We start from the raw sequence: 16109 nt of genomic DNA, 5'->3' as shown, positions 1-16109 counted from the left end.
AGGAATTTGTTGAGGGATAATTTACTGCTTTAGTGAAGCACAATAAAACCATTAAGTCCAAGAGCCTTCTGTGTTGAAAGGGGATACACTCTTTGGACTAGACTTAACATTGAGGTGTGAAGGGGTCTTAAAGCTAAACTCGTTGCTAATATGAAAATCAGCAGCAACAATGTAGACTGTGGAGAACCTATTTAAAAGCATCATGATATATGCAAATAAAAAAAGAAGTGAGAACGTAAGAGGGAGACATGTGCATATTTGCATCGGGTTGGCGGGCATAGCATAGGGCAGTGGTTCCCAAACTGGGGTACATGAAGGTACTACAGGGGGTACTTGAGAGAAAGGGGAAAATGGAAAAATGTAAGAATAAATCATGAAAATAAATCAAACATTAAAATAAATCTGCTCAGGAGGCACTAATTACAACTAAATTTCTTACCGTATTTTGTAATGTTATATGCTTCAAAAGGTGGGTTATCATTCAGTGCATTATATACTATAGTTTTCTCTTGCAGTTTTCTAAGCATAATGTTGGAGTACTTGGATTCAGAAATCAAAGAAATCGGGTACTGAAGCCAAAACAGTTTGAGAACCGCTGCATTAGGGTATAATTGCAACAACTCAAGTGTTCATCAGTCAACTATACTGGCTTTTAGATTGAACGAGAAGAAAATGCAGATCTCCGCTACGCCTATCCATACCCTATCCTAAAGCAAAAACCCAGCTGTGAGGTGCACCGCTGCAGGAAACACTATCTGTATCTGATGACACAACACCTATTATCACCTGTTATCACAGTCAACTTTCGTAACATCACTTTAGTGTTGGCGGCTTCTTTTGTTGCCATTTTCACCCAGATGTGCACACCAAGGTAAGACAACTGCAGTTTGTACTGTATTCATTCAATCAAACATTACAGAAGTAGTGGTTTAAAACCGTCAATAATGTCTAGGCTAAAACCAAGCCTTACCGAGTCTGTTGCAGGCCACATTTTGGCCTTTGTTGTGGCTCACAAACTGACATCCATAGGAAAGTCTGGTTTCGTTTTGGACCGGAGCATCTGCAGATTAATTCCATACCCGATATGACGATACGAGATGAATAAATCCCTGTTTCTCTTATCTTTGCCGCCGTGTTGTTGTCCGTAGCAGATCACTTGCACTCCTACTGGCCGGAGGAGTGATTTCAGTCAGATGCGGTCATTGCAAAGATGGTATAAAACAGTCGATAAAACAGGTTTTTCAAAAAGTGTGAATCACCTCAATTGGCATGAAAGGTTGTTGAGCATACAGGCCATGATACAGGCATACAATGTGGACACAAATATGAGCCTGATTGGTCCAGTAGAATGTGAGATGAGCTGCGGACGGGCAGACAGATACACACACTCTCACGGACACACACGGCCGAACGCATGATCTCCTCCATGCTTCCCCTTGGTGGAGATGATGAACCTTATGGTTTACTACTTTGTATTTCACTAGTTGCTGTTCAATTGGTTGCCATTATAGGAGTTTATTGCAGCTTACCTATCGAGAACGTGCGTTTGTTGGTACACACATGCATTCCTCTGGGGGTGACGTGTGTGTGCGTGTGTGTGTGTGCGTGCGTGTGTGTGTGTGTGTCAGACCGGGCGTTAGTGGCAGTCTATTGTGTACCACTTACGCCAGTGTAAACAGGCCTGCAGAGAGGCGCGAAATTCTGCCCCATCTCTTGTGATTTATGACCTCGGGGAGCGCTATTTCTCACGGAGCGCAATTCGATATCCCACCACCCCCACCCCCCACCCCACCCCACCCCCAGCGCCTCTGCTACACTCATTTACTGAGACCTGCTCACTGCCCCACGAAGGACGAGGCGCGCATGACTGACTCCACCTGCACCGACCTTCACCTGCGGCGCACAAACACCAAAGCGGGCCCGGTACCGCGCGCCCCCCCCGGACTCACCCGGACTTTTCTTTCTCACCTCCCGAGGACTTTAGTTTAATATCTTTTAATATTCCGCCATCGGCCGCTGAGGCTGAGTCACCCACCACCACGGCGATATAGCGCCACTTAGATTATAGACGTCCCGCCGAGAGTACCGTGTTGTCATTGTTGGCATTCGTCACAGTCGTCTGTGTGTAATCGTTTGCTTACGACACGGCCCAGGTTGGGCTAAATCGGGAAGGAGTGTTAAGGTTGGGAACAGGGCATTCTCTGAGGGGCAGGATGTTGGTGAAGAAGGCGACAGCTTGGCGTGCTGCGAGCAGACTGCTTGGAATCTTAATGCGGACGGGGAATCTGGCACCGGCCCCTTGAACTACTTGGCCGTGATCAGGTGTTTATCGAGGCCAAGTAGTGTGCGTTTCTTTCCATTACAGGTAATTGTGCCGCTCTGAAAAATCGGGGGACGACGATAGATTCATTCAAATGACCTCTTTGTTGCTCGACCCCTGAGATCGAGGGCTCTCGCGTAGCGGTTTTTGATGAAGATTAAAATGTAGAACGTATCACAGCCTTCTGTGGGATTGTCTTTTTTCTGCCTCTAGCCCTTCTTCATCACCTCAGCGCGGGGCTGCTCATAGGGAGTGTTCTTCAAAGGGGGGTTGTAATTGCCTTTGACTGTGAGCAGGGGGGATACATGTGTTTAGGCCTGACTGTGCCAACGTGGCCCTAAGCCATCAACCAGTCTCTTTGATGTCAGCATTGTGCCCAGGTGAGGTCTGTGATGTCAGCATTGTGCCCAGGTGAGGTCTGTGATGTCAGCATTGTGCCCAGGTGAGGTCTGTGATGTCAGCACTGTGCCCAGGTGAGGTCTGTGATGTCAGCACTGTGCCCAGGTGAGGTCTGTGGCCCCCTTTGTCATCCCATTACATCCCAAGACAGGAAGTACAGTACTGTACTAGGGATGCACCGATCCACTTTTTTCACTTCCGATCCGATTCCGATACCTGAATTTGGATATCTGCCGATACCGATATTATGCCGATACCAATATTTTTCTTGAATATACAGTATAGGCAAAGATTTGGCCAATTAAAGTTTTTTTTTTAAATATACCTTGCAAAAAGCAGACAAAATTAAGAAAATATACAAGGCAAAGAAGGAGACTATTATACATGGGCAAATTATGGCCAGCGGCCCCTGCTGGAATTACATTTTTTTTTTTTTCCCCCAATTCCGATCCGATCCGTGAATCAGTGCTATATCGGCACCCGATACCGATATTGGATCGGATCGGCCCCATCCCTATACTGTACCACATCGGTGGTGGATGAGTTGAGTTCCCTCCACCTCCCTCCCCTGATATGTGAAGCGCTTTGAGTGTCTAGAAAGGCGCTATAAAAAATCCAATCAATTATTATTATTATTACTGTTAATGTGTGTTTTAGTTTTTTTTTTTACAAGAAATATTGAATTTAATGTTTTTTGCCTTTTTTAGTTGAACCCACAGCCCCAGCAAATATCTAAACTAGATTTAATTGTCTTCCTCTGAACTTGTGTGCTGTGGAATTGATTGGTTGAGTGAGTCCTTAGTATTTTGAGGTTTTTAAAGCCTTTAAAATACCATGACATACATGGCTGTGATTCAGTCCTCTTGCTTCATGATTTCATTCGCAGCTTTGAGTTCATCCAGCTGATTGGTGCAGAGTCACAGCTTTGAGATCATCCAGCTGATTGGTGCAGAGTAGAAAAGTCCAGCTCAGATCCCCGTCACAGCCTAGAAGTCACTGTAGGTCACTGCTGAGGTTTCCCACTGGCTTCCTCCACTCTTCACACACACACACACTCATCCCCATTCTGCCTTCCCTCCTCCGTTTGACTGTGTCATTTGTGTTTGTTTTGCATGCGTTTGGGTGTATTCACATGAGTCATGACTCACAGCTCCTCCTGCCAAGCTGGCGTGTGTGTGTGGTGCACACACACACACACACACACACACACACACACACACACACACACACACACACACACACTCACACGCACGCACACATGCTTGCTTTGCCCTGCCCGCCATCACACGTCCCATTTGGCGATACGTAGATTTGCAGTGTTTTAAGGATCCGGCACCTCGCGGTTTTCAACGACACCACCTGCATTCTGGTCCCTACCTGTGTGGACCATTGGGGTGTGGACCCTGCACCTCTGCTGGCATGAAAGTTTAGTTTTTATACCTCCGGCCACGTACAGTAAGAACGTCCCTCCGATGTTCCTTAACGCGATATCGCAGGAACGTCTTGACAGAATTTCATCCAATTTGGCTCAAACATCCACCTGGTGGTCAAAGTTCAAGGTCACTGTGACCTCATGACCGCCATTTTCAGGCTTTTCTAAAAGCCCGTTCACTTTCTCCCTGAAGATCCGACATGCGACTTCGGGACTCGTTCCTGCGGTGCTCTATTTGACGACATTCCTAACGTTAGATGCAGATAAATGTATGCTTTATTGCTTCGCTTATGGATTTCTTTCTCTCTCTTTATTTATGTGTGACTCATTGACCTGTTTATTATTATTTTTATTTTTTTTATTTTGCTGAGCCGGTCTTGGTGGAAAATGCTCAATATATGAGGCCATTTACACCTGGCGTTAACATGCGTGTTCTGCCATCAGATTGCAATCTGATTGTATTTTATCACTTCAGCCTGATTCCATTTACACCTGGTGTTAACATGCATTTTCTGCAATCTGATTGCATTCAGATTGCAGAAATGGGTGTCCTCTCAATCCGCATAAAGTTGCCGTATCCAGATTGAGAGGACACATTGCATTTACACTTGTGTTCAATGTGTACACACACAATGCATCCCTGACCACCTCCGGAGGTGGTTTGGCCGATCAGATTGCAATCCTTCTTCAATGCGTTTTGGGGGGTGTTTACACCTGGCATTTCAAGTGATAAAACACAATCTGATTGCAATCTGATCACAGAAAACACATGTTAACGACGCCAGGTGTAAATGGCCTCTAAAGTAGTTTGATATCGGCTCTATTGAAGTTTCAATTCAAGCTAGTGTTGAAATTGCTCAAATTTGGCAGATGTTCCTTTCCCTTGGAAAGGGGGTAGAGGAGGAGTGGTGGAGAGAGTTGGGGGCTGCCTGCCTGCCGTTCCCTCTGAGCTAGAGGAGGACCACATAGGAGCTAATCTCACTGGTAGCCAAAACACCCCAGCCCCAGAACCTCATGTGTAATCCACCAAATTCTCACCGTGATATTTAATCGGCCACGAAATGTCACCAGTCAACAGCAACCCGCCGAGGCTGAGCCAGAGGTCTGCTACGGAGTCTAGGGGTTTGTTTCATGGATCAGCAAGGTCACAAGCGCTGGTGCCTCAATATCGCCCTACGAGACCATTTTGGCACCTTATCAGCGGCTGGTAGGGCTGATGTTATGGTAGTCCAGCTGGTTAAAGCATGGCCTATTATCGCTGTTTAACCTGGCAGTTCAAAGGTTAGACTAAACACAACTCAGAGCTGCGGCAGAGCTCATTTTAAAACACTGTATTTTCTTGGTACTTAGCAAAACGGCATTCTATTCTAAATTGTGGCTCAATCCTTCATCCTAAAGCTAAATATCAGATGCTGTAGTTGTGCTTAACCCATCGATACCCGATGCAGCATTTGTGTGTGTATCCCTGATGCGGTTCGCTGGCTCTTAAAGGGATACACACACAAATGAGGGATATACACGCAAACGCTGCATCAGGTATCAATGGGTTAACGTGGTCCATGAGGCGCAAAGATCTGACGGCGGTGGAACGTGGCTCCATCATGGAAACATGCCTCATCAACACGGCCTAGATGTTGATGCTGCACACGTGTGGTCATTTGCCCTCCAGTGTCAGAGGCTACTCAGGCTAGGCTGCAGAAGTTTCCTTTATGATTTGTCTGTGTGTGTGTGTGTGTGTGTGTGTGTGTGTGTGTGTGTGTGTGTGTGTGTGTGTGTGTGTGTGTGTGTGTGTGTGTGTGTGTGTGTGTGTGTGTGTGTGTGTGTGTGTGTGTGTGTGTGTTTAGCGCGCCTGAGATATCACCTGTCAAACAGTGGAGGTGACCCTAACAGGATATGGGGCACGGCGCACGTGGCGGGACAAGACCTCGGGGCAGCGCAGAAACACTGTGATTTACTCTTCAAAGACAAGCTCCTGATAGTATTTCATGTGCATCTTAACCCTCCTTAACCCGCTAACAGGCTGTATACATCTAGGTGTCATGGGGTGTGAGTGTTGCACACAGCAGCTCAAATAAACAGCCTGCACACAGGTGACGCTTTGTGATGCTGTCGACTGCGTTCATTGACATGTCCAGACGTTCGTACGTTTACTATTTGATTTACCTCTATCTCCACAACCAAAATAGTTTTTTTGGGGGGGGTTTTTGGTCCCGTTGCTCCAGAGCAACCAACGCCAGACTATGAAGATAAGCAAACACGAGGAAAACACGCCAGCAAACTGATGTAACACAGAATGTAGAGCTATGTTTTTCATAATCAGCAGCAGGTCGTATCTACACAACAGCGCTAGGAGATTAGGCTTTTAGAGAAACAGTACATAGCTTCCGTGACCCAAAGAGAATGATTCAACTCATGTTAGAGGAGAGGCTACGGTGTGACACACAGAGCAGGAAGTCAACAAAGTCCAAAATGACCGTTACCATTGTGCTGTTCTGATGTAAGGTGCGGTGGATAACCCGGACAACTTGTGTTCGGGTGCTTTCACACTGGGGACCCGGGACCCGTTTCCGAGCACAAAACTGACCCGAGGTCTGGGCCGGTTCGTTTGATGAGTGTGCGGACGTTGCGTTCCGTGCCCGGGCGCCGAACAGCGAAACCATGACAGGGTCCACTTGAAAAGGTGGTCTGGGGAACGCTTGGGCGCGCCCGGAGACGGAAACACTTTCAACGCCAACTGTACCGAACCACGTGGACGACACACGGGCGAGCAGAGGGGAGTGGGGCCCAATCCTACTCGGGGCACGAACGAAAGCGGTCGTTCCCAGTGAGAAAGCACCCTGACACAAGCTGTGATGGTCTGGAAGCGACAATAGGCCAAAATGGTCTTTTGTGAGCATCTCCTGTGAGGTGAATGACCTTGGCACTGCAGGTGAACAGTGGGGCTGTTGAGGAGGTGTCTTAAAGTAGCCACTCAGTGAGAAAAAAGAAAGTGAGAAAAAATAAATAAATCATGTATTAAAATGTATGTAAAAAGTGATGCATCGATTTAAGATGCATCGAGATGCATCGATAATCGTTATCGAATCGTAGCCCTCTGTATCGTAATCGAATCGAATCGTGAGGCCAGTGAAGATTCACAGCCCTCGTGGTCAAGGCTCCAAAACACTATTTATTGACCAATTCCTCTCTTTTTTTGTCGACAGCTGGCTAGAGAACAGCCTGTCTTGATAAATTGTACTAATTTGTGTTTGCTGAGATTTACAGCCCCCCCCCCCTTTCTTCCCCCCAACCTTCACCAGGTCTGACTGCATTTTGTCCACGGGAGTCGCAATCTGAGATGCATACTCCACTAGCGACTGCCATCTCCTCCATCTAATCTGAGGCCAGTCGTCTCTGGGAGCTGTAGTTAGTGTCTGACGCATGGGGCTTAAAGTCTGCTCCGCTACGTGTCTTAATCCACTGCCCAGGAGGGGGCGCAGATAGAGACTAGAGCTACCTGAGACTAGGTGAGACAGGAGGGGGGGCACAGATAAGCTACCTGAGACTAGGGTGCACAGATGGCTATGTCAGACTAGAGCCGTTTTCCCACATGCGTACCGGAAAATTACCTGTAAGTCAATATCGGACATTTCCCTTCACACTTCGGCTCTGGCATGTGGGAATCTACCAGCGAAATTGCCTGTATGTTGGGGGGCGGGGCGGCACTGCAGAGCGGGTGGGGAGTGACGTGTCGGCAAAACTCTTGATGGTGAAATAAGTTTGCTTGTTTATCCGTTCACCTGCGTCGCGTTGAAGCACTTTTTACAGACTGGCTTCGTTTGATGTGTCCGGGCTTGCCTCCGCTGTCGGCAACATAAGCAAAATACTTCCACATTTCGCTTAGTGCATTTGCTTCGTCTGTGTTCCCTGTCGGGCTGTGACTGAAGGAGGGGGCGGACTGTGGCCAGAGAGCGAGCAGGCAGCAGAGAGAAGAGAGGGGAAAATCAGCACGCCCACACATGAAGCTGACATAGGCTACCGCTCTTATTATCACAAGATCATTTCGCCAGTTTGCTTTAATGTGCGCGAATGATTAGATTATGCCCGCGGGAACATTAAGCAACGTGTGTACACCTCGCCCATGCCGGCAAATGACTGGATCCGTTCTACACTTGCGCCCGTTATCGCGCATACCGCTCTTCTGACTGGCTCGAAACTGGTGAAATATCCGCGATGACTTATACCGGGACAGCAACTTTCACACATGCAGGCATTAGACCACGTTCCGGTCATTTAGCGGTACAAAGCGCATGTGGGAAAACGGCTTAGGTGAGACAGGAGGGGGGCACAGATACATGTAGCTACGTCAGACTAGGTGAGACAGCGGAGATTAAGATGGATGAGAATGTATGAAGCTGTAATGACAAAACCGATTTGTTTCAACATTGCACGTTTAGCTTGCATAAAGTTTAAACAGGGTATCTGCGGGCTCCTGAAAAGTATTACAAGTTGATGAATCAATTGAGGGAAAATTAAGGCCCTAAAAAAGTCTTAAAAAGTCTTATTCGCCATTTGATTAGGTATTACATTCTGTAGCCGATTGTGTTAAATGGCTATATATCGCCTCATATCGATCGCAGGCCTCTGAGTTGAATCAAAATCGTATTGTGGCAGACTTTGTGCGAATATTATATCGTATCGTGATGGAACTTGGTATTTACACACAAGGGGTAAAGAACTAGAATGGTTCTACTGTATTGCTATGTGGGTAGTATGCTGTACATTTCTTTTTTTTCACATTTGTTGCTTAAATCTCTATATGTAGATCTTAAACTTTTTTAAGAGTATAGTTATTCTGATTGTATACTTGTGTATTAGCTAGCTCTCTTTCTCTTGCTGCACTTGTCTTTAGAGATATTTTAATCCTGTATATTTGCACCATGTTACTTTTTCCCTATCAGGACACAAGGCCTGTACCTTCTGGCAGGGGGACTAACAATGTAAATCAGTCTTGTGACTGCAATTGTCGTGCATTTACATTTTGCTAAAATGTTCATTAATGTACACTGTCCCCTATTGAACAAATAAATTGAAATTGAAATTGACACCTATCGCTGATGTGATGAAAGTGGCCTAAAGGTCTTAAAATATATTGAAAAGGTCTTAACACATTAAGTGCCAGAGACGACCTAACTCGTCTTACATAATCCAGCGCTTAAGTGCCAAGGACGAGCTAACTCGTCTTACATAAACATTTTTTTTTTTTGACGGTGGGACATCAATCAACCCCTTTTACATCTTCGAGATAACTATTTGGAGCAAGAGCATGTGTGTAATCTATTTTACCGACCACTAAGTGGCGACAGAGACCGAGAGAAGCCACAGCCACGGGACCCAAAAGCAGCCGCCTCCCGCGGAAATGGCTTGGCGATTTTACAGTCAGAAGCCCGGACACACACACAGAACGGACAGAGATCTCTTCCCCCCAGAGCCGCGAGCAACGCGCGAACACACACACACACACACACACACACACACACACACACACACACACACACACACACACCGCGGGAGCAAGCCATTCAAGGAAATGGCTTGGCGATTTTACAGTAATCCATTTCAGACTCGTCCCCGCACGCAGGCAAGCAGGCAGGCAGGCACGCAGACAGACAGGCAGGCAGCACAACGCGCTTCTGACACGCCCGCTGTTAGGAGGAAGGAGGAGAAGACACACGGAGGGAGGAGTTTGAATGAGAGGGGTGTTTCCTGTTGTTATGGAGGAAATTACTGTTCAAAACTATTGTTTAGAATGTCTGACGGTCTTACTGATGCCAAAAATGAATGGTTAAAGTGACTGTTTCACAAAAAGCCATTTATCTCTGAATAAATTTCCAGACGCTGAAACCATGCTGTACTCAACGGCTAATATCTACATAACTACTAACTCTGCAAACTAACTCTTTTAGACAGAGAAAGCACACATTCTATTAGTTATTTTTAGATGATTGGTGTTCATGAATTCTTAACAGAAAAGAATCCTCGGCTGTTCTAAAATGAGCCAGAATCGTCAAAAACACCCCTGGCACAACTTACCTACAGGAATGAAAACATGGCTGGCATTCAATGTGTTAAAATGTATTGATTTTAACTTGAGGATTCCTGCATAATACCCTGAATTAAAGTACGTTCCAAGAGTTTATAGCCTTCATACTATGACTATGAAGAAAATAGTAGTGCTTTAACGGTGCTGGAAAGTGGGACCATGCAATGAAATTGGAGAATTTGAGCAGCCAATTACCATATAATTGAAGTGCTACTGAGAAAATATTTGTTGCACATCTGGCCATCCTGATAAGGTGCTCTGCAGGAAGTTGTAGTGCGTGATGAGTTCCTTTGAGCTCGAGGTTTCTGTGAAGGACCAAAGTTCAACAGGAAGTGGAGAAAGGAAAAGGATGCAGATCACATCACTCCAAGAATGAGGATATGGCCAATGAAGCCGCAGAAGGCTCGTCCAGAACATCATCAACACCACCATCATCAACACCAATGTTTGTCTTTACAAAGCTACGACAAGAGGTGTCGCCAATGGAACTTCTTCCTTCAGCTTTCGATCTTTTTCTCGTCGCCTAATTTGCATCGTTGCCGTTTTCCGAGAGTCATTTGCAGAATTTGTGGGCGCTTAAATTCCTGGACACCTCAGACAAATTAGTGTTCCCAGGCTCTTTGGTCTTCCCCTCGTTTAGTTTTAGGGCCGTAGTTCAGCTCTTTCTTCTGAGGTTTTGGAGAGGCCCAGGTTCAGAAGATGATGACATTGCCCCGGAGAAGAGCGGCAATTGGACGAGCTGATTAGACACCCTTATTGAGTGTTGTTTGAAACAGCAAACCGGTGTTTTTCTAGCGGGGGGAGGGGGCGACCGCTCAGGCCCGCGTTCAGACTGTGGAACCAGTGCTGCTTTAGGAGGAGGAGGAGGACCACTTTCACACATAATGCTACTTTGCTGATCGAGTAACAAAGTGACCCGTCAAACACCAGGACGCCACATAAAGTCGCACTCCGCGACGTTCCCACTTGCAACTAAACACTGCTCACTGCTACCCGAACAGACCCCTTCGCCCCCCCGCTCCTTCTCTCCTTCCATGATGTTTTCAGTCTCTTCCTCTCCGAGGCGAGCGGTAAAGCATGACCCTCCGCTAATGTTCTGCTGTATTTCACACTGTCGAGGAGCATGCGAGAAAAGACTCATCCCGGCGAATGCCACCCTCTCCTCTCTTGTTGCTGCGGTTAGAGCATCCTCTTATCGGCCCCTCTTTCACGCGTCAGCATCCAAGGCCTATGCCCTCTCTCTTCATGTGAGTTTGCACAGTAGTTAATGACAGCTACTGAGCTCTGTGAGCACTGTGCTCTCAGAGTGTGACAGATGGATGGACAGACGCACACTTCTCCATAATCTAATCTAATCTAGCTTGTTGAAGCAACAGATACCCACCACTTATAGGGAGCAAATGAGTAGTAGCCCATTAAAATGTTCAGTATTGATACTTTTCTATACTATCGATACTTTTGACAACCCTACACGGTAAACGGAGTTCTTATTGTTGATCATACTCTTGTCGACCGGCATGCATCTGGATTGTGTGTTGGTCTTCTCCTGCGAGTGAAGATGTTCTCTCTCTTGCGGTTTGAAAACAAAGTCCTGCTTAGTAAGACCAGAGAGAGTAAAGGTCTCCTGCTTAGTAAGACCAGAGAGAGTAAAGGTCTCCTGCTTAGTAAGACCAGAGAGAGTAAAGGTCTCCTGCTTAGTGAGACCAGAGAGAGTCCATTGTTTTACTGAAAGAAGGATCTGCTTCATCCATTTGTCCTGAATGGGTGAAGAGGAGAGATGATCCTCACAGGAAAGTCTGTTTGGTTTCTGTACAGATTAATGTCGTCTTAGAAACATAATCAGGGAGTCCCATCATGATGTGCTACTGGCATTGCCGTTTAGAGAAGACATATAGAGCCGTTTCAGGCCTGATGAGGTTCATTCATGTCATTTCCTCATCCTGCACTAACAAACTGCTGCTAATTGTTTGTGTCAGAGCATTCGTTATCTTTATAAAGCAATGCTGCGACGTTAAAAGGCTGTAAGTGGAGTTTAGAGGGTGCGTTTCAGTAAGGGAAAATACACTTAGCTTTTCACATTAATCTCTCCACAACGTCAAACCTGCTGGCTGTTATTGCATACTGCATGTTTCAAAATAAAAAATATTTAAAAAAAATCTTACTTTCTGCATAGGATCCCATATCCTGCCAGGCTTCAATCCGATGCCACAATTAATGTAGACTGACCACTTTCCACTTCATTTATGCAAAAAGCTTCCTTGTTTTCTTTCAGAAATGATCTTTGATAACTGGCACTGAATTCTCGCATAAGTGGCGCTTGAAGCAAAGCTATCAGCAATATTGTCACATTGAGATAAGTAACTGCAAAATAGTGTTGCGTTGCATGCATAGTTAATCGTAAAAAAATATATATATATATATTCTGTGGCACTCTCCTGCTTTTTACACCTGACATAATGGTGATCTATGATCTTTTAAAATGTGAACTACAAGGTCGCCCACCAATTATATTACCTTGAATCAAAATATAATGCTTGACGTATATATTACATATCATATCATGATATGACATATATGTGATCTTATTATATATTATATATTATATTATGATAATGACACGAGCCGAAATCGAAAGACACTACTACCATTTCAATTAACACTACAGTGCATTATGGCTGATAAGGATGATTAAATATGAGTGCTAATCGGCAAGACGAGAGTAGCCAGTCTGATGACGATGGGGGAGGAGGGGGGGGGGGCTCGCGTGGTCGTGGGGGTTCTGCTATAAGCCCGAGTGGATCACCTCCTGGGGGGGGGCAGGGGGGCAGTAATGACTTCCCCAGCTGGCCCCCTGGGAGCGCTGCGCTCGTGCTCTGCACCTCTGCTGGCTGCTTTAAGCCACCGCCGTGTTTGTTTAGGGAAGATTAGAACGTAAAACCCTTACAACATCCTCGACACGCAGCGAGAGGAGAGACGCCATGGAGAGGACAGCGAGAAAGAGGAATAGAGATTGATGGAGGGGAGGGACAGTGATGTTAGAAGGAGGTATCATCTGGGCCTGGTTGGATGGTTTTGGGAAGGAAGGAAAAGGGTAAATGGTTTCTGTTATATTGCTTTCAGTAGTATTGGAATGGTATTATTCCAAGTCGCTCACCATCATGCATATATATAGCATCTCTCTTCCTCTTAAGGACCAAACCTGCCTGGCAAATTCCTCAATTATCCTCCATGATAGATATTACCAGGCACTAAACGGCTTCAGGTTGAACGCACCTGTTTGGCTTAAACTGTCCTCCGGGGGTAGTGTGTAACTGTAAAGCACATTCGTTATCCTCTAATCTGGACAGGTCTCCAGGTGCCCCTGGTGTTATGGATATAATGCAATGATGTGCATCTGCTACATTTATGGAAATATGAATAATTATGTGCTGCATTAGTGATTTATTTACATCCCACAGGCTGCTGCCTATTACCTTCAATTGCGTTTTCATATTCTCTGCAATTAGTGTATTTAGCATTTTAATTCAAGGAGAAGGAGACGTGGCTATGTTAGAGATTGGTATAAAGATTGTGAGAAAGAGTAATGAGAGAGGGATGACAGGATTGGGCTGAACTGTTTGTTTAATTGAGCTGTGCTGCGACACCAGGTGTCACAGGTGTTTGAGGTTTCGCTCGAGCAGGAAGTAGATAGATATGCAGTGATAGAGATGGCTGCAGTGGGTCTGAGCCAGGGAGACTATCTGCATCGGCCAGCCCGCCGTATCACCACGGCGCTCCACTTCCTGTGGGCTTAATGTGTGCCAGCCCGTGATAAGGAGCGCAGGCCAGAGCATTATGAGCGTGGCTGTCTTAGGCAACACACAGTCGTCTCTGGGCTTTGCTCTTGATTTTGTACCTGGGTGATAAAAGCACGCAGGGCCCTGGGGAGGAGGTGGTGGTGGTGGAGGAGAGCGTAAACCTCGAGAAGTCTGTCGGTAACTTCTTCTCCAAGAATAACACGAAGGGGAGTTTGTCGGTTCCCTTCTGCAACGTCGTCGTAAATCCGGCTACTGACAACTGTAACTGTCTTGTCCTCCCCTCAGTTTAAATGACCGCCCTGATGTAGTTAAGGGCAGACACATTAGATCAAGTTGTCCTATTAAAAACGCTGGCCAGCCAGTGAAGCCGTGAAGTGTTGTTTGGCTCAGGAAGTGAGGCAGGAAGTGCATGTAGGGGTTAGTGTGTAGACTTCCTGGACGGAGCTGAAGCCTTGACCGCTCGCAATCTCTCAATTTCACCATCTTTTGCTTGAGCTGCTCCACAGACTGATAACTCTGACCCCAGAAAGTAACACTTGCTTTTGTTCTCTCCACAGTCCCTGTCCAGAGCAAGGGATGGGCGATGAATTTAACCTCATGGATCATTCAGACCTGTACATCTTAGACTTCAGTAAGTATCCTCCTCCCCCTTCATTATCCCACCTCTACAGCTCTGCATTGTCCTTGCCTTAAGAAGGTGTCTAATCGTTGAAATGTGTGTGAAACCCCCCGAAAACCACTGAGCCTCTCTCCTGCATCTACTGTAGCAGCCCCAGGGTGCCGATGTAAATAAGAATCGCCGGCTTAATTAAAGGAGCATTTTGGTGTTTTTCAAACTGGAGAATTAAGAATAAGAATTAAGAAGTTATTGCTATGCTACAATTCATGGAGTCAGTCCACCAGATGTCTTATTTAAAGTATAATTTCAGTATTTCTCAACCCGGACCCTATTTTAATTTAATTTAAATTTTTTATATATATGTATAACCAAGTAATGTGAACAGACATCTTTGAAATTGGTGCAGTATTGACCGAGATTGCTTCAGTTGGCAGCTGCTCTTCCCACACACCCCTACTCTACTGCACTAAACCAGCTTGTTTTTTACCACTGACAGGATCAGATTCTTCCGAAATGGATAGTTGTGATGTTTTTGACGTGTGGTTGTATGAGGTACTCGCAGACAGACAGTCCGTGTACTCCATCCATGCAGTCGAATGCAGCCGCCGAGGACCCAGTTAGGCGAATTGGAGAAGAAAAGTAGTGATACTGCACCTAATGCAGTAGGGCCATGTGGGAAAAGCGGCTGCCAGCTGAAGCGATCTTGGTCGATATCGCACCAATTTCAAAGATTTCTGTTCACTTAGTTATACATAAAATATGAAAAACTATAAAAAATAGGGTCCAGGTTGAGAAATACCGAAATTATCCTTTAAATAAGACATCTGGTGGACTCCTCCATGAATTGTATCATAGCGATAACTCCTCTTACACCACTGCCTCATTTCTCATTGGCCCTGCTTCCGTTTGATCACATGGGCCACTTCCCCCTCATGAACGACCAAATAAAGGCATATCCTGTCTGTGGGCACCGGGGCAGTCGGTAACGCTGTCGGGTCACGGGGAGGCTGTGTGCTGGAAAAATCAACAGCGGCCGTATGGGACTGGCAGTATCCGCTCTCTCCTCCCCCGTGGCACACCTCCACCTACCAGGCGTGTGTTTATCACTGTCCATATGGTGGCACAGCCATTCACAGCGATAGTATTTGAGGGGAAGTTAATAATTGGTCCTTAGTAAGTAGGTCTGTGTTATGTAATAAGATGATTCACACCTGCGGCACGTTCTGTTGTTGTTTATGTGCTTTGGGTGTGTCTCTTCCTGTGTGCGCGCGCCGCACACTCTTGTCTGTTTTCAGCTATTGCCTATTTCTGAGCTGTAGTATCAAAACAGCCATGCTGATTTTTAAACCACAGAGGCAAAGTGTCAGCCCTTATTCTACAGACTCTGAGATCTGACCTGCCTGGCTCCATTTGGAAGTAGGGATGCGCGATATGGATTTTTTTTCAGTCGATCCCAATAA

General features: G+C 46.0%; 1 protein-coding gene across 2 annotated transcripts in view; it reads left to right on the top strand.

The window, feature by feature from the left end:
- klhdc3 (kelch domain containing 3) overlaps window positions 1-16109 on the top strand; it is a 43000-nt gene that overhangs the window by 17553 nt on the left and 9338 nt on the right. For both annotated transcript variants that reach the window (XM_083658352.1, XM_083658353.1), the window contains exon 9: window positions 14588-14661. In XM_083658352.1, the coding sequence (XP_083514478.1) occupies window positions 14588-14661 (74 nt within the window). The remainder of the gene's footprint in view (window positions 1-14587; window positions 14662-16109) is intronic.

Source organism: Poromitra crassiceps, assembly GCF_964638095.1.
Source record: "Poromitra crassiceps genome assembly, chromosome: 22".
In the NCBI taxonomy this organism is placed as follows: Eukaryota; Metazoa; Chordata; class Actinopteri; order Beryciformes; family Melamphaidae; genus Poromitra; species Poromitra crassiceps.
Note: the sequence above shows the minus strand (reverse complement) of the source record. Positions and strands in the feature narration are given on the sequence as shown.